The following is a 20,909-nucleotide window of genomic DNA, read 5'->3' on the forward strand; positions in this document are numbered from 1 at the left end:
TATTAAACTATATTAAATCATGACTTAGCATTATGTGAGAACCCAGATCAGTACCTTAATTATGGTTTGTCAGCTTGTTTTAAGATTAATCATTAGCCAAGGATTTGTATCTGGCTTATAAACTTTAGTTGGTATTAACCATAGCTTAGCATTACGTGCAAACTCGGACCTCCTCCTTAACCATGGTTAGGGAGCCATCACCAAATATACAGAGCCATGAGTGAACAGTGGCGAAAAATTCAAGCTGCTGTCAAGGATCACCTGTTCTCCCTGATGCTTTTAAGTATCCTGCGATGTGACAAACCCAGGTTTAAGTGATGGGCTCCAAGGTGCCTCAGTTTTAATGATGGTTTACGCTAACCATGGTTTAGCAGTATTTGTGAACCAGGTCTGTATGCCCTGCTGAAGCCGCCATCTTTTCAGTTTCGTGTCACGCAGTGGCATTCTAGCGTTGTGTGAGAGAGAGCTTTTTTTAATCCAGAAATTGGGGGGGCCCGGGGCTGTGTGTGGAATTAACCAGGAGCAGAAAATCTGTCAGCGTTACGATCAGCTGATGGAAGCCTGGGAGAAGAAAGTAGACCGCATAGAGAACAACCCCCGCCGGAAGGCAAAGGAGAGCAAGACCCGCGAGTATTATGAGAAGCAGTTCCCCGAAATCCGGAAGCAGAGGGAGCAGCAGGAGCGGTTTCAGAGGTAAACGGGAGTGCGGGTCCAAATGGATTGGAGGGCACCAGCCTGGCAAAAGCCGAACTGGTCCAGCCTTCTGATTTCCCCCAACAGCACCTGGGTGGTGCCTCCCGAGTGGGACATTGATCAGAGGGCCATATCACAGAGTGGTGCAGGAGAGGCAGTGTGGTGCAGTGGTTAGCGTGCTGGACTAGGACCTGGGAGACCAGGGTTCAAATCCCCCTGCTCAGCCAGGAAGCTCAGTTGGTGATCTCGGGCCAGTCACTCACTCTCAGCCCAACCTCCCTCACAGGCTCGTCGAGGACAAAATGAAGAGGAGAACCACGTCTGCCACCTTCAGCTCCTCAGAGGAAAGGTGGGTTGCAAATGCGCTGAATGAAATAGTGAATTCCGTTGGGGATTCCTTCTGCCTGTTTTGTGATTCCTCCTCTCCTTTTAAAAGCCACCTTAAAAAGAAGAGGCCACCCCACACACATCCCACCAAATTTCACACGTCAGTTTGGGGCTCTCTGAAATGGGCTCAGGCCTCCTTCCCCGGGCTGGATCAAAACGTTTTGCAGTTGCATCAACATTGTGTTAGGATAGCCTTCTTTACCACCCTTGAGAGCAGCAGGCTGTCATAGGGGTTTCAAAGCAGGCCATACAGCACATTCATCTCTGCCCTCCAAAATCTTGTCGCTGTTCTTTGTCCCTCCATTATCTGCCACCTGAGGCGGCTGCTTTACTCTGCCTCATGGTAGGACCGGCCCTCTTGCTGCTGATAAGGTGATCCTCAGTTCTCTTCTTATCCAGTCGTGGCCAACTCTGGGGTTGCGGCGCTCATCTCGCTTTATTGGCCGAGGGAGCCGGCGTACAGCTTCCGGGTCATGTGGCCAGCATGACTAAGCCGCTTCTGGCAAACCAGAGCAGCACACAGAAACACCATTTACCTTCCCACCAGAGCAGTACCTATTTATCTACTTGCACTTTAACATGCTTTCAAACTGCTAGGGAGCTCGCCTGCTGCGGGGATTCGAACCGCCGACCTTCTGATCTGCAAGTCCTAGGCTCTGTGGTTTAACCCACAACACCACCCGCGTCCCCTTTTTATATGTAGGAAAGAGCTAAAAAACAACAACCTTTTCCTCACATCTTTTGCCAAAGCTAGCATGCATTCTGTCCCGTCCGGCCCTGAAGAGGCTGGCTGACCACACCTCACCCTGATATTGCCAATTGTTTTCCTGTTCTCAGAAAAAAGCTACTTTTTTCTTTTCATTTTGGTTTCTCTTTCTGTTGTTGTTGTTGCATCCCCAGAGTGGGGCAGAGAGGGACCGGACTTTCGGCAACCATCGCCCGGAGCGAGCACGAAATCTCGGAGATAATCGACGGGCTCTCGGAACAGGAGGTGAGAACCAGGCTTCTTATTTATGTTACAGCATCTTTACCCTTCTCTTCAGCCGAAAAGGCTCCCAGAGCGGCTTACATACGATCAAGGAAAACAAGACAGTCCCCTGCCTGCCCAGACTTACAATCTGATAAAAAACCAAAACATGGCACATGTAGCATCTTTGAATTTGGAAGAGGGGAGGGTGCAGTCATCTTTTACTGAGTCCCTTGCCAGATATATTCTTACAAGCTCCATCCTCTTCTCTTTGTCAGGAGACCCCCTAGTCCCTTCCCAGAGCTATAATTGCCTTCACAGGGAACTCTGGCGATTGTAGCTCCGGGATGGGAATAGGTATACAGTGGTACCTCAGGTTAAGTACTTAATTCGTTCCGGAGGTCCGTTCTTCACCTGAAACTGTTCTTAACCTGAAGCACCACTTTAGCTAATGGGGCCTCCTGCTGCCGCCGCGCCGCCGGAGCACGATTTCTGTTCTCATCCTGAAACAAAGTTCTTAACCTGAAGCACTATTTCTGGGTTAGTGGAGTCTGTAACCTGAAGCATATGTAACCCGAGGTACCACTGTACTAACAACTCTCAGCATCCTTAATAAACTATACTTCCCAGGAGTCTTTGGAAGAAGCCTTGAATGTTTAAAGTGATCTTGTAGTGTTTTAACTGTATGGGTGTGAATGTGCCCTTAGCTGGGCCTTTGGCCTGACCCAAGTGGGCTGTTCTGAGGTAGGCTAGTCAGAGGGGGGCTTTGTGGGTCGAGACGGGTCTGGCCCAGACCAACGCAGCAAGCCTTATGGCTGGGACATTCTTGCGTGTGTGAACATAGATTCGAATCCTGAAGTCCAGCGTGGGGCACACATCCCATAACCTGTGCTTTTTATAGCCTGATCTTACACCACGTCCAGCACAGCATGTTTTCTCTGTCCTAATGTGGATTTTCTTACAGCGTTGGCAAACCCCTTAAATCATCTTCAGCAAAGGGTAGCTTTTCATGAACAAGCACCACCATCTTCCCTGTTCCAAAAAGAGCTGCGCTGGGACTGGATAAAGATGCTGTGGGCCAAAGAGAACAATCCTTTTTCTTCTTCTTCTTCTTCAGTACTTGTAACTAAGGAAGTCCAAGATGTAACCACAAGAGCTGACACTCCCTCCCTCCTTTTTAAAAAGCAATTTTGGCTCTGTCTTGGCTGACTTGGGGGGTCCATTACTTGTAAACAGAAACTTCACTATAAATTTTTTGTGTGTTTTTTTCCTTCTCTGGTCTTGCAGAATAACGAGAAACAAATGCGCCAGCTCTCGGTCATTCCTCCCATGATGTTTGACGCGGAACAGAGGCGGGTGAAGTTCATAAACATGAACGGGCTGATGGAGGACCCCATGAAAATCTACAAGGACCGGCAGTTCATGAACGTCTGGACAGACCATGAGAAGGAGATCTTTAAAGAAAAGTACTTTTATTTATTTTGTGTGGGGTTTTTTAAGGGTGTGCATTGCACAGTAGTAAAATCGGTTGCATGGCGACAAACTAGGGCCAGTAAAGGCAAGCAATGGTCTAATTCAGGAATGGGGAATCCGTGGCCCTCCTGTGGACTACAGATCCCATCATCCTTGACCATTAGATGGGGCTAATGGGGCTTGGGAGTCCCAGCAACAGCTGGAGGGATAAAGGTTCCCCATCCCTGAACCGGACCATCACTTGCTTTTACTTCCCCCTCCATCACTTGCCCTCACTGCTCCTAGATACCTCCAGCATAAACTCTGCCTACTTTTAAATCAGGAATGGGCAACCTGTTCACCTCCAGGTGTTGCTGGACTACAGCTCCCATCATTCTTGATGGTTGGTAGGGTTGAACGGGGCAGATGGGAATTGTATATTATTAGGACCCCTGGGCAGTTAAGCCCAGTCAAATTTGACTATGGGGTGCGGCGCTCATCTCCGCTTTTAGGCCAAGGGAGCTGGCGTTTGTCCGCAGACAGCTTTCTGGGTCATGTGTCCAGCATGACTAAACTGCTTCTGGCGCATGGAACACCATGATGAGTGCCAGAGTTCCACTGCAGCAGTGCCTATTTATCTACTCGTGCTGGTATGCTTTTGAACAGTTAGGTTGGAAGGAGCTGGGACAGAGCAACGGGAGCTCACCCTATCGCGTAGACTCGAACTGCTGAACTTGTGATCAGCAAGCCCAAGAGGCTCAGTGGCTTAGACCACAGTGCCACCCGTGTCCCTGAGTGTACATATACACGTCACTGAGTGTATATATTATTAAATCAGCTTCAAACCAATGCTTTTGTAGCCTGGGTAGTTCTGAAGCTGGGAACCGTAATATCGAAGTATGGACACAATGGAAAAACTGGTTAATTAAAAGACTTCTATTTTGTTGGCTCGCCCTGTGAAAGGTCTGTTTGCGGGAGCAGGGGGTTCATTTCACGTAGAAGCTTATTCAGCTTAATGATTGACAAAACACAGATTGATAATAAATGCTCACAATTACTTCGGATTCAGCTGTCAGAGTTGTTTGTCTTCTGTGGTTGCCATGCATAGTCGTCAGGCTTGGTATTCAACCCTGAAATGCTCACCTTTCGTAAAAACACCGAAACAGAGTTCAGGTTTCTAGTCCTGATGGATGATCGAGAGTATAGGCTTTTAGACCCTGCAGGTGATGTCCGGCAAAAGGAACGCAGAATGCTGCCTTATAACGATCCAGGCCATTAATCCGTCCAGCTCAGTATTGTTTGCATTGTTCGGCAGCAGCTCTCTAGGGGTTCAGGCAAGGAAGCCTTTTCCCAGCCCTACCTGGAGATTAGGGTTTGAACCAGAGATCTTTGGCATGCCAAGGTGGTAGGCGCAGCCCCTCAGTTTAATGGGCCTTTCCCACAAGATCGTTATAAGGCAGCCCAGATCCGCTGAAAGAGGCGGTCATTAAACCGCTTCTTAAAAAACCATCTTTAGACCCGGCCAGTATGGCCAACTATCGCCCAGTTTCAAATCTTCCATTCTTGGGCAAGGTGATTGAGCGTGTGGTTGCTGAACAACTCCAGGCACGCCTGGAGGATGCGGACCATTTGGATCCCTTCCAATCAGGGTTCAGGCCTCATCATGGGACTGAAACTGCCTTGGTCGCACTGGTTGATGATCTCCGGCGAGCTAGGGACAAAGGTGAGAGTTGTTTCCTAGTTCTGCTGGATCTCTCAGCGGCCTTTGATACAATCGACCATAACATCCTTCTGGACCGTCTAGAGGGGTTGGGAGCTGGGGGCACTGTTATACAGTGGTTTCGCTCCTTTCTCCTGGGCCGTGTTCAGAAAGTGGTGGTGGGGGATGAGTGTTCAGACCCTTGGGCCCTCACTTGTGGGGTGCCTCAGGGTTCCGTCCTCTCCCCCATGCTTTTTAACATCTATATGAAGCCGCTGGGAGAGATCATCAGGGGGTTTGGACTGGGTGTCCATCAATATGCAGATGATACCCAGCTCTACCTTTCTTTCAAATCAGAACCAGTGAAGGCGGTGAAGGTCCTGTGTGAGTGCCTGGAGGCGGTTGGAGGATGGATGGCGGCTAATGGATTGAGGTTGAATCCTGACAAGACAGAAGTACTGTTTTTGGGGGACAGGGGGCGGGCTGGTGTGGAGAACTCCCTGGTCCTGAATGGGGTAACTGTGCCCCTGAAGGACCAGGTGCGTAGCCTGGGAGTCATTTTGGACTCACAGCTGTCCATGGAGGCGCAGGTCAATTCTGTATCCAAGGCAGCTGTCTACCAACTCCACCTGGTACGCAGGCTGAGACCCTACCTGCCCGCTGACTGTCTGGCCAGAGTGGTGCATGCTCTAGTTATCTCCCGCTTGGACTACTGCAATGCGCTCTACGTGGGGCTACCTTTGAAGGTGACTCGGAAACTACAACTAATCCAGAATGCGGCAGCTAGACTGGTGACTGGGGGCGGCCGCCGAGACCACATAACACCGGTCTTGAAAGACCTACATTGGCTCCCAGTACGTTTCCGAGCACAATTCAAAGTGTTGGTGTTGACCTTTAAAGCCCTAAACGGCTTCGGCCCAGTATACCTGAAGGAGCGTCTCCACCCCCATCGTTCTGCCCGGACACTGAGGTCCAGCGCCGAGGGCCTTCTGGCGGTTCCCTCATTGCGAGAAGCGAAGCTACAGGGAACCAGGCAGAGGGCCTTTTCGGTGGTGGCGCCCGCCCTGTGGAATGCCCTCCCATCGGATGTCAAGGTGATGGACAACTACCTGACATTCAGAAAACATCTTAAGGCGGCCCTATTCAGGGAAGCTTTTAATGTATGATATTTTAGTGTTTTTTGGTTTCTGTGGAAGCCGCCCAGAGTGGCTGGGGAAACCCAGCCAGATGGGCGGGGTACAAATAATAAATTATTATTATTATTATTATTATTCAAGTCCTCGTCTGAATTAAAGGGCTGATTTAATAGGAACCTACATAGCTGCCTTCTGCAAAGCCAGCCCATCCAGCTTAATGTTGTCTACACAGACCAGCAGTCTTTCACCTGGAGATGCCAGGACTTGAACCTGGGACTTTCTGCATGTGAAGCCAGGGCTCTCCCACTGGGCTATGGCCCTTCCTCCAGTTAAATGCCAGAAGCCGACAGGGCAACCAAGCAGGGTTTCTTGAAACTGGGGTGGGGGTGCTTTGGCTATTTTGACGTCGTCCTTTTTAATATCTGAACTTGCATTTAACCAGGTTGCAAAAGAGGTCTAGCAAAATGCAGCCCTGGTAACTGTGATGGTTTTAATTTTGGATGGCAGAACATGAGGTTTTCTCTGTGTCTTTTCCTCCCCATCAGATTTGTCCAGCATCCTAAGAACTTTGGCCTAATTGCTTCCTACTTAGAAAGAAAGGTGAGACGATGCGTTTTTGGTTTTGGTTTTTTGTGTGATGGAATGTCCACTTAATTCTCAAGATGGCTTCTTAAGTGGTTTGCACTTACAAACTATGCCTGAGTAAAATTCTCTACAGCAAATATTCACACAAGCCACACTTTGGCTAAAGGCACCTGCGGTGTGTAGCGTTATGTGTGACCCAGGCTAATGTAATTCTCTCACTTCTAAGCCCGGGTCTGCACAATTGACAGTGAGAGCATTTACATGGCGTATCCCACTGAGGGTCCGTAAGTAATAAATCTTTCCATTTCAGAATGTTCCAGACTGTGTCTTGTATTATTATTTGACCAAGAAAAATGAGAACTACAAGGCCCTTGTGCGAAGGAACTATGGCAAGCGGCGGGGAAGGAACCAGGTGCGTTGCGTTGAGTGTTGCGACCCGCTCGTTTTCTCACGACTGAAAAAGGCAATTTTAAAATTATTATTATCTTACAAATTATATATATATGTAATTTTCTATGCAAAGTTTTGCGGGGCGCTGTTTTTAAAGAAGTTTTCCCCACCCCAAATGTACTGATGGCTTGGGCAAAGGGTTTGGGCAAAAATGGAGACTTCACTGTTGTACAAAGAAAAAAGATCTCTCTCTCTCTCTCTCTCTCTCTCTCTCTCACACACACACACACACACACACACACACACACACAGCGAGAGACGCCCTTGCCCTTCCTCCCTGTGGGTTCCCCAGGGGTGTCTACTTCCCTTGTGTCTGTTTGTGTCAAAGGATACTGGACTTATGAGTCTTTGGCCCTGATCTAGCAGGACTCTCCTTATCCCGTTTTGGAGGCTAACCTCATCAACAACGGGATAGCCAAACTGAGCCTCTGCGTGCCAGGGCAGTCTACCTCCAGTTACCAGATGACGAGTGCAGCAGCACCACAGGGCTGTTGGTCTCCTTGCCCTGCTTGGGGGCTTCGTGGAAGCATCTGATGAGCCAATGTGAGAACAGAATGCAGGGCTAGACGGGCCGGTGGCCTGATCCAGCTATAGGGCTCTTAAGTTCTGACATGCACAACGCGCTCACCCCTCTTATATTCTTACAAACATACACACTTCGTCTTCTAAGTACCAGGCATTGGCCAGTAAATTCTCCCTCCTGCTCCTCCTTTCCCCCCAACCATTTGGGACCTGGGAATCTTTTTGGAATTCCCCTCTGCTTATCTGATGTGACACAGGCTGGAACACAGAGTCCCAGTAATTCTTCCCCCCACCCTCTTGGGATGATGTTTCTGCTTGTACATTGGTGGCGAGAACAAGGACTCAATGGATCTGACCCGTTAACTTTCCAAGGAACACTTTCTGGCTGGCCTTTACCCAATCTGGTTTCCCTCCAGCTCTTTTAGGGATGAAATCAACAGGGACATAGGAAATGGCCGTGTACAAGTCAAACTCAAGATTGTCTACACAGTGACCGGCAGAGGCGCTCTGCGGTTTCAGACAGTTCACAGAGCGTGAGACCCTTAACCAGGGTTGTGGATTTGATAATCACATCGGGGCAAAAAGTTTCTGCATTGCAGAGGGGTTGGGCTAAGCGATTCTTGTTCCAACTCTACAATTCTGTGGTCCCATGTGGGTTTCTCCCAACCCCACCTGGAGATTCTGGGGATGGAAGCTGTGTACTGTGGCTCCTAAAAATAATAATAATACAGTGGTACCTCGGGTTACAGACGCTTCAGGTTACAGACTCTGCTAGCCCAGAAATAGTATCTCGGATTAAGAACTTTGCTTCAGGATGAGAACAGAAATTGCGGGGCAGCGGCAGCGGGAGGCCCCATTAACTAAAGTGGTACCTCAGGTTAAGAACAGTTTCAGGTTAAGAACGGACCTCCAGAACAAATTAAGTTCTTAACCTGAGGTACCATAATAATAATAATAATAATAACAATAACAATAATGATAACAATACCTTTATTGTCATTGTACAACCTGTATACAATGAAATTAAATGAGCCTCCCCCCCCCCCCGCAAACACTCAATCTCTTGTCGAACAACACACTACCTTGCAAGTCAATTTCGCTATGTTATTTTCTGTTCAACAGCCTAACAGCCCACGGATAGAAGCTATTTTTTAGCCTGTTGGTACGGCTGATTATACTTCTATATTTCCTGCCCGGGGGTAGCAGATGAAAGAGGTGATGGCCGGGGTGTGAGTCATCCCTGGGAATTTTTCTCGTTCTTCTAAGGCAACGATCCCTTGCGATATCATCTAGCGGACTCAAGGGACAGCCCGTGGTATCATGGGCTGTATTCCCCACCCTCTGTAGAGACTTTCTGTCTGTGGCTGTCAGGCCAGCATACCACACTGTGATACAATATGAAAGGGCACTTTCTGTTGTGGACTGGTAAAAGGAGTTCATCAGCTGTTGTTTAACATTCTTTGGAAGACCCTGAGGAAATGGAGTCTCTGTTGGGCCTTTCTGACCACCTGAGTTATGTTGATTTTCCAAGTGAAGTCCTCGCTAAGGCAAACTCCCAGGAATTTAAAGGAGGAGACTCTCTCCACACACACACACACCCGATATACAATGGGGCAGGTTCCCCTCTCTTCCTCCGGAAAAGTCAAGTTTCCAGTCCTCTTGGTTCTGAATTAAGGTCTGATTTTAAAAGGAACATAGAAATCTGCCTTATACTGAGTTGGACATTTGTCCACCTAGCTCAGTACTGCCTGCACTGACTGGCAGCGGCTCTCTCCAGGGCAGGGGGGTCTCTCCTAGCCCCACCTGGAGTCACAGGGGCTCAAACCTGGGAACTTCTTTGGGCAAAGTGTGTGCTCTGCCACTGAGCTACGGCTGAAGGCGTGTGTGGAAGAGCAGTGATCACCCACCAGCTTCACTCCCTCTGGCTGAAATTGTTTGAGGTCAGAAGGGGGGGGGCATGGTTGTGGATCCAAGGTGGCAATGTGTAGAAAAGATGTTGTTTGGGGGCTCCGGGAAATCTCTGAATAGCTGTCAATCGCCCGTTGATGTTTTTAGGGGTGTTTTAGCAGTGATTTGAAGACGAAGTGTGTTCAGCCACAAGGTTTTGGGTTTCTTGCTGGCTTGCATTTTCCCCACCTGCAGAGAATTGTGAGGAAATGGTTGTGTCGATAGAAGCCTGATCTCGACTCTCCAACACAGGGTGGATTTGATTTAAATCAAATTGATTTAAATCACTAGTCAGTAAGACTTGATTTAATTAATTATTTATTTTTTTACAGAAAGACTCATTCTTGCTGGTATAATCTTAATATTTACAACCAGATGAAGGTTTCATTTTTGGAGTAATAAATTTTCAGAGCAGTTTTTACAGTTTTTACAGTTATATAAAAAATTACTGACTTGGTTATACTATTAGAAATACATTGAAGGATAATTATGAAATTATTGTGAGGTTTAATAAGTTAACTGTTTACATTTGGACAACTTTTCTGCTGTACTTTATTAGAAGGAGAAAAATAATCATTTCCTTAATAACAATTATAACAATTTATTTAACTGAAACAGTAACATAGCATATGTATCCATGTTTGTTAACTGATGTGGTTAAACATTTTTTTAAAAAAACAACAACCTTAGACTGAGTTTTAGCCCACATGAAAAACTTAAAACAAATCCTTATTTCCTGATGAATAGCCTTTGGACTAAAATGCAACTTAAATAGAAAACTATCTTTAGAAAGATTTTCTCTCCAAAAGCATTTTATTTTAAAAATCTGATTGGAATTTTTAAAAAAACCGATTTAAATAAAAAAATTATTTAAAAAAATCGTTGATTTTTATCCACCCTGCTCCAACACATTCTTTACTGCAGACAAAAAAGTGGAAGCTTGGGTGGGCTGACCCTGGTGGATTCTTAATGGTGTGGGTCACTTGGTGGAGTGTTGGCTTCTTGTCTCCCCTCGGGAAAGTCTGTGAGGGTCCTCACCTAAGCTGCAATTGGTCAGATGTGGCCCTCCAAACCTCTCTTGTCCAGCCCTTGGGACTCTTCCCCAGGCTATGCCCTCATCGCCCCTGCCTCTCACCCTGCTTTGAGTGTCTTTTCCGGGCTGGAAATGTCTCTTCTTGAATTCTGACCATAAACCTTTGCTTGGCTGGATGGAGGAGAGGGAGAGGGGTCTTCAGGTATGTGTGTGTGAGCAGAAACTCACCTGACGTACCAAAGGTAGAATTTATGTTGCTCTGGCCCTGCCCATCGCTGGTATGTGGCCCCCTGGAGATTTCCTAGAATGGAAGGTGCCCCCCCTTTTGAATAAAGGTTCCCCACCTCTTTTAGAAGGACATTATATATGGGGTGTTAGGGGTAGCACCTCTTGTGATGGACACATCCTGCTCCTTCTGGGGTCATTTGTCCACCTTTGGCTCTCAGCTCTCACCTGTGGCTCCTAGAAGCTGCCAGCATGTGACAGCAGCCACACCCTGGGAAATGGCTTTGACTGGCCGGCTAAACCAGGTGAGGGTAGCTGATGGGTCTTAAACCCTCTGTGAGTTAGGGGCTTCCCCTGCATTCAAAGACAGGCTCTGGTGGATTGAGTCATGGGTAGGCAAACTAAGGCCCGGCGGACGGATCCGGCCCAGTCGCCTTCTAAATCCGGCCCATGGATGGTCCGGGAATCAGTGTGTTTTTAAATGAGTAGAATGTGTCCTTTTATTTAAAATGCATCCCTGGGTTATTTGTGGGGCATAGGAATTCGTTCAGATATTCTTTTCAAAATCTACTCTGGCCTCCCATAAGGTCTGAGGAACAGTGGACTGGCCCCCTGCTGAAAAAGTTTGCTGACCCCTGGATTGAGTGGATGAGATCAATAGTGGGTCCAGTGGCCAAGAAGGCGGTTTCTGCATGTGTTGTGGAGGAAAGTGAGGGCCAAGATGTGGCTCTGCCAACTGGGAAAGGAGCTCATCTAGGAGAAGGAAGACTCATCCTAAACCTCTGCTGCCTTGCAGGATATTTTTGGGAGAACAACTTTGACCTGAATCCCCCCAAAAGGGGTAGATCACTGCGAGTTTTTAATTGTGTGAGTAGAGCGCAGTCTCTTGGAAGTTGGTCATCCCTACACAAATCCTGGTTGGAGTCTCTGAGAAAGTTAGTTGGCTCCTTATACTCCTCCTTCCGGCAACTCCTGCAACCAAGTTGTTGCCAAACGTCTTGCTTTGCTTTCCCTCGAGTCCAGTTTTTTTATTCTCATTGACAGTCTTGTTTTAATCTGCAAAAGCAAAGGTCCCACCTGTTCCATATCAAAGATGCTGTTTTGGTTCCGGTATGTTTCTGTAGCAGGCAGTGAAAATGAAAACACCAGCTTTTTCTCTCCTAACAATGAGTCATTATTCGTCCCCTTTCTTAAAAAAGGGAAAGTCATTGTGCACTTCCTGCAGGATCTCAAAATGACCTCTTGATTCCCTGAATGGGAAGCCTGGACTTTGAAAGTCATCTAATCTTCCTTGCTGTATTATACTGTATTGTTTTAATTAGTGTTTTTATAGTTGTTTTGATTTTGTGTGGAGTGCCCTACCTGGGTGGATGGAGCAGCCAAGTAATTTCGTTGTCCCCGAGAGGGGGCAATGATAATAAAGATATTATTTATTTATTTATTTATTTATTTATTTATTTATTTATTTATTTATTTATTTATTTATTTACTAGGCAAGCATTAAAAAAATAATATTGGCTAGCAGATTTCGGGTGGTTAAAACTTAATTATAACAGCTTCATCTCACATACCTGAAAGGCCTCCTCTTTCTCTACAGCTAAGATTTTGCTTGTTCCACCACATCCAAAACTCAATTTGTTTGTGTCCCAGCAGCATCCCTGGGGCAGGGCCTTCTCTGTGGCAGCCCCTAAGTTGTGGAAGTCCCTCCCCACAGAGAGGTGCATCTGACGCCTTCATTATACAGTTTCCAGTGAATGCTGAAGACGCAGTCTTTATCCTGGCCTTTGGCACTTGAGGTTTCTATTTTTAGGACCAACCTTCTCTCTGTGATTTTAAGTTGTTCTAAACCATTTTAAATATTGTGTTTAAAGTTTTGTAACCCGCCCCAGGAGGCTTGAAGGGGGGGCAAATAATATCCATGCAGTAATATATAGATAAGGCAGATTGACAATATGCAAAGACCAAAAGACAGGTAGCTGTTGCTGCATCCAAGTAACTATCTTCATTGATTTACGGATTGCCTTCTAAACCACCATCTCAAGGCAGTTAACAGGAAAGAGCAGTGCTTTTTATATGGGGAGACGCAGGATTACACATACCCCTAAAAATTTTGTGAATCTTTGTACTTTTGTCCATTTACTGTGTTTATTTCCCCCGATTTGAACTATAAAATGGTGATTTTCTTGAGCCAAAATGAGAGTACCCCTAAACATTTTTTTTTAGAAAAAAGCACTGTGAAAGAGTATTAAAAACATAGAAACAGGGACTGAAGCCCTGACAAGTCGACACTCGTGGTCTTGGCTGATAAATCCTTGGGAATCGCCCTGCTCTGCGCTTGCGACATTCAGACGTCCAGAGGCTGAAATCAGTTTAAAATCCTGGGCCCGGCCTCCAGATGTGCAGAGGAGGAAACGCAACCTCAGATTCTCCTCTCCGTTTTTCTTTTGCATCCTTTTTTGGAGTGCTTGATCTGCTGCTCAACCGGCCTGGGGAGGGGGGGAGACCCTTCCTTGCTGTCCCTAGTTGACACAGTTCCCAGCACGAGCCGCCGTCCCTCGTGGACCGGCCCCCCTCCCCTCCCTCCCCCCCCCCGCACGCGTGTCCTTCCTTGCAGCAGCTGGTTCAGCCGGGCGATCTGACTAGACAGAAACGCCTGGTTCTCCTGTGACGGCCAATCAAGGCTGCGCTCGGCGCAGGGATTACCTCGTGTGACCCCGTCGAGATTAGAAGCTGGCATGTGTGGCCAGCCAACTCTCCTCCCTGCTTAGGTGCTTTGCTTTTTCTGTTGTTTTTTTTAAGTGACCAGGATGACACCGTGAGATTCTCTCTCTCTTTCTTTCATTCTTCTTCCCCTTTCCCCCTGGAATCTAAAAGTTGGACAGTCTTCCCCTCCAAATTTAGGGGGGAGGCGCTGCCGACAAGTTTGCCTCCCCCCATGTCATTTGAGCCGTTGGAAACTTGGCCCGATTTTTTTCCCCCTTTGACCCCCACGCCTAACACAGACCGGTATCTCCCTTCTCCGGGCTGTGGATAATTAAAAAAAACCAAAACCAAAAACCTTTTTATTTTTAAGCAAGAGTCAAGCATGCAGGTACGTCGAACCGCGAAGCCTCAGCCGACCGAAGGTTTGTGTTCCCAGAACTTGCCTTTTGCTTCTCTTCCATCCGCCGGATAAGCCGACTTTTAAAATCTCGTTAGCCGGTTTATTTTTAAAACAGGGGGGGGGGGGCGTGGGGGGACAATAGGTTTAAAATTAGGAAGCGGGTGATTAGCTCTGTCTAATTTTTGTGTGTTGCTGTGCAGGGTGGGGGGGAAGCGAAGGGACTCCCCCCCCCCCGTGACTCTGTAAAGTTAACCCTTTACATCTAGGGCTGCTGTGACTTGGTGACAGGTGGGAGTGTGGCAAAGGACACCCCCCTGTTTTTTTTTTATTTAAACCTTGTTAAAGAAACACTTGGGATAACCAGTTAATGCCCTAAACACTTTGGCGTTGTAGCCATGAGCAAGGCTTGTGGGGTCTACTGTGTGCATGTGTTTTTAAGAGCGTCCCTTGTGAGTTTTAAAGCGTTTCAAAGGTAATCTCATTTTCACTCTAAAAATAACTTTGGGGCTTTTCTCCCCCTGCCTCCACCTTAACTGTAATAAAGATATCTGTTGCTCAGGCTTAAGGAAGGTTTTGTTGTTGCTGTGGTTTTGGAAATTATTAAGTAGCCTGCATGTATATATATTTTTAAAAAATGATCCTTTAGAAACAATCATTTAATATGCAGTCTTTTTCTTACATCTGTCTCTTAACTCCCCTTTTCTTTTCCAAATTGGGGTCAGCCTCCAAGGCATTTTGGCGCCTGGTTGGAGATGCAAAATTTTGCCCAACTCCCCCAGCACCCACAAATGAGGGCCTGATCTGCTATGTTCCTTTACACACACCCCTCCTCTCCCCAGCAGGTCTGCCAGAATATTTATGTATTGCGTTTCTATCCCACCTTTTTCTCCTAAGGATCTCAAGGTGGTGTTCATGGTTCTCCCCCTCCCCATTTAATCCCCACAACGACCCTGCGAGGTAGCATAGGCTGAGAGAGGCAGTGCGACTGGCCCAGAACCAGCCAGTGAGCTTCGTGGCTGAGTGGAGATTCGAACCGTGATCTTTCCCAGGCCCTAGTCCTATATATAATTTAACCCATGGGTTTGATCCGCCTTCCTTGTTCCCCTCCAGCTCAACCTGCCCCTCACGGTCCCAAAATCGCCCCTCATTGCAGCTGATGGGGGCCTGTTCTAACCACCTGCTTTGTTGATTTGGAAGCTCCTGGCAGCAGCACCAAACCTCCCTTCGGCAGGAGTCATGAACGCTGTGTCTCATTCCTCCAGCTGCCCTGTCCCGGGCCTGCAAAGCGAGATGCTTTCTGCTAGAGTTTGCTTCTCTCTTAAATTTAGTAAACAACCCCCCTCCTCCTCTTTGCTTGAGTCTGTGTGTTCCCTGGCACATCTGGGGGCACTGCGTGACTATTTATGTTGGCACACTCAACCCACTGCGCTCTCTAAATATTCCTTGAGTGTTTTAGAATCGGAACAGCTGACTTCCAGCGACGGAGGCTGTTCTCTCTGAGTGCGTATGAAGGGAAAGACCTAAGTTGCAATGAAGAGTACTTCTCTTTATATTATATTATATTATATTATATTATATTATATTATATTATATTATATTTTAATATTATAAAGAGAAGTACTCTTCTATAAGATAAGAAAATATGTTAAATGACTGTTGGAAATGATATTTTTTAAAATATATATACAGTATATATATATAATTTTTTAACATGTCATTCCTAACAGTCATTTAACATATTTTCTTATCTTATACAACGTTTTCCATCGGCTACATTTTTCAACCTTTATCACTTTATCTACATTTCTTAATTTCTCTATTACTTTGGTTATTTAACTAATAACTCCCTTCATAGTCTTCATTGCAATATTTCGCCCAATCCTCCTTACAAAACTTCTTGCAATCACAATGAAGAGTACTTCTCCCTCCCTCCACCCTGTCCCCCCCCCGAAAAGTTATATAAATGCTGGCTTTGCCCAGCGATTGATTTAAGGCCGTCACTTCTTATATCCTATCCTCAAAGGAAGCCAGCGTAGTGTGTAAACTGAGTTTGCCTCGTTCTCCCCTTGTGCTTCGCCCCTCACAGCAACCCAGCGAGGTAGGATAGCTCAAGAGGGAATGAGCAGCCTTGAGATGGACTCAGGCGCCAAGCCAGGGAGGTGGGTCTCCCTGGTTGGAGCCCGCGCCTCTCATCCAGGGGTCGGGGAGGCTGTGGCCCTCCTTCAAATGTGGCCAGACTCCCAACTCCCATCAACCCCAAGGCAACGTTTACCAACAGTCAGGGATGGTGGGAGTTGTAGTTCGGCAACATGCAGGAGACCACCGTTTCCTTGCCCCTGGGCCAAAGTGGTAGAGTTGATTCCTAGAGTGGGGGCAGAGAGAGAGAGGCCACATAGAAGGAAATGGCTAGAGCAGCCTTCTTCTCGCCCTCTTGCCCTCCAGATACTTTGGAATGCAACTTGCATCATTCTGACCATTACCCGTATTGGCTGGAGTTGATGGGAGTTTGACAGCGCCTGGTTTGGGGGGGGGAGGCTGGGCGGGATCTGCGTTCTGTGGCCAGGTGCTGGGCTTAGGGTCATGTTGGGCTTTTTTGAATAACAGCTGGCCATGCCATATAGGAAACCGATGGGGGAATTTTAAAAGGTTGCGCTGTGTGTATGGGAAGTATGTAGTCAGGGAGAGAGAAATCAAAGATCCACCTCTGAAAGAGAAAAATCAAAGATCTGCCTAAAGTGGTATTATATAGGGCAGGCGTAGGCAAACTCAGCCCTCCAGATGTTTTGGGACTACAACTCCCACCATCCCTAGCTAACAGGACCAGTGGTCAGGGATGATGCGAGTTGTATTCCCAAAACAGCTGGCAGGCTGAGTTTGCCTATGCCCGATATAGGGTGACGGAAGACATTTAAGTCGGGCATCTTCTCTGCGGCAATGCCAAACCCGTGGGTCCAGAGGCATTCTCTGTGGCGGCCCACCTGGAATTTATCTGTTGCATTTGTTTATTGCATTTATATCCCACCTTTTCCTCCAAGGAGCTCAAGGTGGCGTACATGGTTCCCTTCCTCCTCCATTAATCCCCACGACAACCCTGTGAGGTAGGTTAGGCCGAGAGGCAGTGATTGGTCACATGCAGTGAGAGCTTTATGGCCAAGATTTGAACCCTGGTCTCCTGAGCCCCAGTCCAACACTGACCTCTGCATCACACTGCTTTGGGCACCATTCAGAGAGCTACATGGCCGCCTTAATATAAACCTCAGACGCCTTTAGGTCTGTCATGGCTTCCCGCCCACCAACCCATCCTGGGGTTTCTGCTTAGTTTTGCACGGGGGTTGAGCATTCTCCCTGCAGATCCCAAGCCCTCCAAATGAAGCAGTTGGATGAAGAGGATCAGAAGCTGCCTTATGCCAGATTGGTCCATCTGGCCCAATATTGTCTGCACTGACTGGCAGCGGCACATTCCTAGCCCGCCCTGGAGACGCTGCCCCCAAAACCATTGCAGGCAAACAACATCTTTTTGAAGCCAGATTAGGCCTATAGTGTGAGTCTGTTCTGCTAGAGGGGCAAGAATGTGTATCAAGAGGGTACTATTGACTCTCCTCTTTCCTCTCCTTACCGTTAATACTTTTCTTCATTTATGGAACCCAGAAGCCAAAATTTCATTTAGCTCAATCCCCGGCTCTGCTTGTAACTAGCCACTTTCCAGATCCCCTAGAGCAGAGCTTTCCTAACTGTGTGTCAGATGAGTGTGTTGGCTACAGTGTGCAGGTGTTTCGTGTGAACGCTCCCCGCGCTTCTCTCGAGGCTGGAAAAGGGTTAGTTTAACCTCCGGTTTGCTAGTAAAACTGAATTACTGTGTCGCGAATTGATAAAAAGTGTGTCACCAACAGGAAAAGTTTTGAAAGCTCTGCCCCAGGGTAACAATAGCCTATAGGCGACTATGCAAAATAACCCTTTGTAAATTTGGAAGATGGTTGCTTCTTTTTCATCCAGGCTGTGAATGTCACTTCACGTGGGAATCTTAAGATTTGTATGAGTAATTCTACCCTCCTGTTGTGGCAGTATTTGTGAGGTTTCCTCATGTTGGGAATATTTCACAGGATGGTCCCAATTCTCATTCATTCTCCTCTTTCTTTCTCAAATGCCTGGTGTAAGTGAACATGCGGTTACATCTCTGATTTGTGGGGTGGGGGGCGCCAGGAGAATTCCCATCCCCAAGATTTTAGCTCGGGCGCTTGCGATCTCCCAGACCCGATCCTGCCGCTGCTGCTGGCTGTAGCCCTGTTTTGTAATTCTGATTCCTTCCATTTCAGCAAATCCCACGTCCTTCTCAAGAAGAAAAAGTCGAGGAAAAAATAGAGGAGGAGAAGGCCGAGAAAACTGAGAAAAAAGAGGAAGAGAAAAGAGATGAAGTGGAAAAGGACGAGAAGGAAGAATCCAAGTGAGTCGTGTCGCGAGAAGCCCTAGCTCTGCACCAAGGGGCGGCGGCGGAGGGGGGAGCAGGCAGGGGGAAGGCAGTTTAGGTGCCTGCCGGGCGGTGTCAAACCACAACTCCTGCCACCCCTGCCTGTCAGCCATGCAGGAGATGGAGGTGAACAACATCCGGGTGGCGGTGGCACATGTTTCCCATCCTATCCATCTGTGGAACTCTCTGCCACAAGAGGCAGTGATGGCCACCAACTTAGAAGGCTCAGAAACAGAATTAGGCAACTTCACCAGGATGGCTCTGCTCTGCCTCCGCAGTCAGTGTAAGCAAGGTTTCTGAATATCAGCTGCTGGAAACTCCAGGAGGGGAGAGTCCTCTCGTGCTCAGATCCCGCTTACTGGTTTCCCACAGGCATCTGGGTGGTGGCTGTGAGATCAGGATGCTGGACTTCTTCTTTGGCGATCTCTCGTAGCTGAGTAAGATTGTCTTCCATAAACACGGTTTTAGCAATGAGTCCGTAAGTGACTGTGGAGGCCAATTCTGGATCCACACGTCCTTCCGCAGTGGGGACATTGGTTTCCGGCCCGGAGCTGATCACGGTGTGGATTTGCCAAGCATGCCTTCCTCCTAGCACGTTTCTCCCTTGCGTCCTGAGTTCAAGTGTCTTCAAAGCCCATGACACCTTGGGCAAAGGCTGCTCTCCAGCTGGAGCACTCGCAGGCCAGTGTTTCCCAGTTGTCGGTGTTTATACTACATTTTTTAAGATTTGCCTTGAGAGAGTATTTGAACCTCTTTTGTTGACCACCAGCATTATGCTTTCCATTTTTAAGTTCGGAATAGAGGAGTTGCTTTGGCAGACGATAATCAGGCATCCGCACAACCTTTACAGTTAAAGCACTTTGATGCCCCGTTAAACTGTCATGGCTTCCCCCAAAGAATCCTGGGAGCTGTAGTTTGTTGAGGGTCTGAAGAAAACCTCCTTTCACACCCTGGCACCCCTCCAGTGTGCCTTCTTTTTCTCCTCTCCTTGCACTCGCAGGGGAGTTCTCTCCCTCTCTGTCTCTCTTTGGCCCTTGCGAGAACCCAACGCTGGGCCTGTTCCACCAGTCAGTCTCGTACAGATTTTCAGTCTCACAACTCAAAGTGCTTTGCGTGGGCTCTTTACGCTTTCCATTTTTAAATTCAGAATAGCGTAGTTGCTTTGGAAGACAATCATCAGGCATCCACACAACATGACGAGTCCAACGAAGCTGATGTTGAAGAATTATTGCTTCGACACTGGTGTTGGCCTGACCTTGCAAGGCTCTCCTTATCTTCCTGTGCTTTAGCTGCTGCCTAGCAGACAGGAGTCCACTTCCCTGCTCCCCTCTCAACTCCGGACGGAGGGCCACGAGGTTGTGCACATCTCTGCTTGCAGCTGATGTTTGCCACCTCTAACGACTATTTGCACCCATCAAATTTCCTGCGGCCCCCATTGTTCCCGACTGTTGCTCATGTTGGCTGCTTAGAGCCCAAGAAGCAGCAGGCACTGGGGCAGGGCCGCTTCCCTGACCTCTGGCCGGCCATGTTGCTTCCTTTTACCAGGAGGTGAGACCGCAGGGTCAAGGGTAGTGCAAACAGAATGGCAGGAAACTGGCTTGTTGTGCAAGAGCTCTCCTTTAGTTATGCAATCAAGATGCATAATTGAACCTTGGTTCTGTTTGTCTGTCTTTCCCCTCCTCCCTCTACAATCAGACCTCTTCTTACATTAGCTTCAGGTTACGGCTTTTCAGGTTGCATCCTGCGGTGACCCGGAAGTACCGGAAAAGGTTACTTCCAGGTTTCGCCGCTTGCGCATGCACAGACACGCAAAATGACACCATGCGCAGAAGCGGCAAATTGCGACCCGCGCATGCGCAGACGCGGGTTGCGTTCTCTTCAGGTTGCGAACGGGGCTCCGAAACGGATCCCGTTTGCAACCAGAGGTGCCACTGTACTGTGCTTAAAACTCTTCAGCTTTTCCTGTGGTCTGTTTGTAACTTGACTTGAGACGTAGGTAAAAGGCAATGAATGACTCATTTATCTATTTTATGAAAAACATCTTTATAAAAGTCGTTGTATACCACTGTGTCATTGGTATATATGTCGTTTGCAGCAGTACAAACATAAAACTATACCAAGAAAGACCTTTAAAAAGTTAGAAACTGACACCAGTTAGACATCATGGAAATTAAATAATAATTATTGACAATAACCCCTTTGAGGAGGGTGTTGGTGTTGTTTTTACAGTCCAGCTGTATATAAA

General features: G+C 47.5%; 1 protein-coding gene across 3 annotated transcripts in view; it reads left to right on the top strand.

The window, feature by feature from the left end:
* The window catches only part of NCOR1 (nuclear receptor corepressor 1), a 120,110-nt gene that overhangs the window by 39,819 nt on the left and 59,382 nt on the right, over positions 1-20,909 (top strand). For 2 of the 3 annotated variants that reach the window (XM_081171921.1, XM_081171923.1), the window contains exons 10-16: positions 521-693; positions 980-1,042; positions 1,981-2,071; positions 3,335-3,513; positions 6,880-6,934; positions 7,230-7,382; positions 18,513-18,640. In XM_081171921.1, coding sequence (XP_081028047.1) covers positions 521-693; positions 980-1,042; positions 1,981-2,071; positions 3,335-3,513; positions 6,880-6,934; positions 7,230-7,382; positions 18,513-18,640 — 842 coding nt within the window. The remainder of the gene's footprint in view (positions 1-520; positions 694-979; positions 1,043-1,980; positions 2,072-3,334; positions 3,514-6,879; positions 6,935-7,229; positions 7,383-18,512; positions 18,641-20,909) is intronic. The other variant, XM_081171922.1, reaches the window with a different exon arrangement.

The sequence above is a fragment of the Podarcis bocagei genome, assembly GCF_964188305.1.
Source record: "Podarcis bocagei genome assembly, chromosome: 15".
Classification (NCBI taxonomy): Eukaryota; Metazoa; Chordata; class Lepidosauria; order Squamata; family Lacertidae; genus Podarcis; species Podarcis bocagei.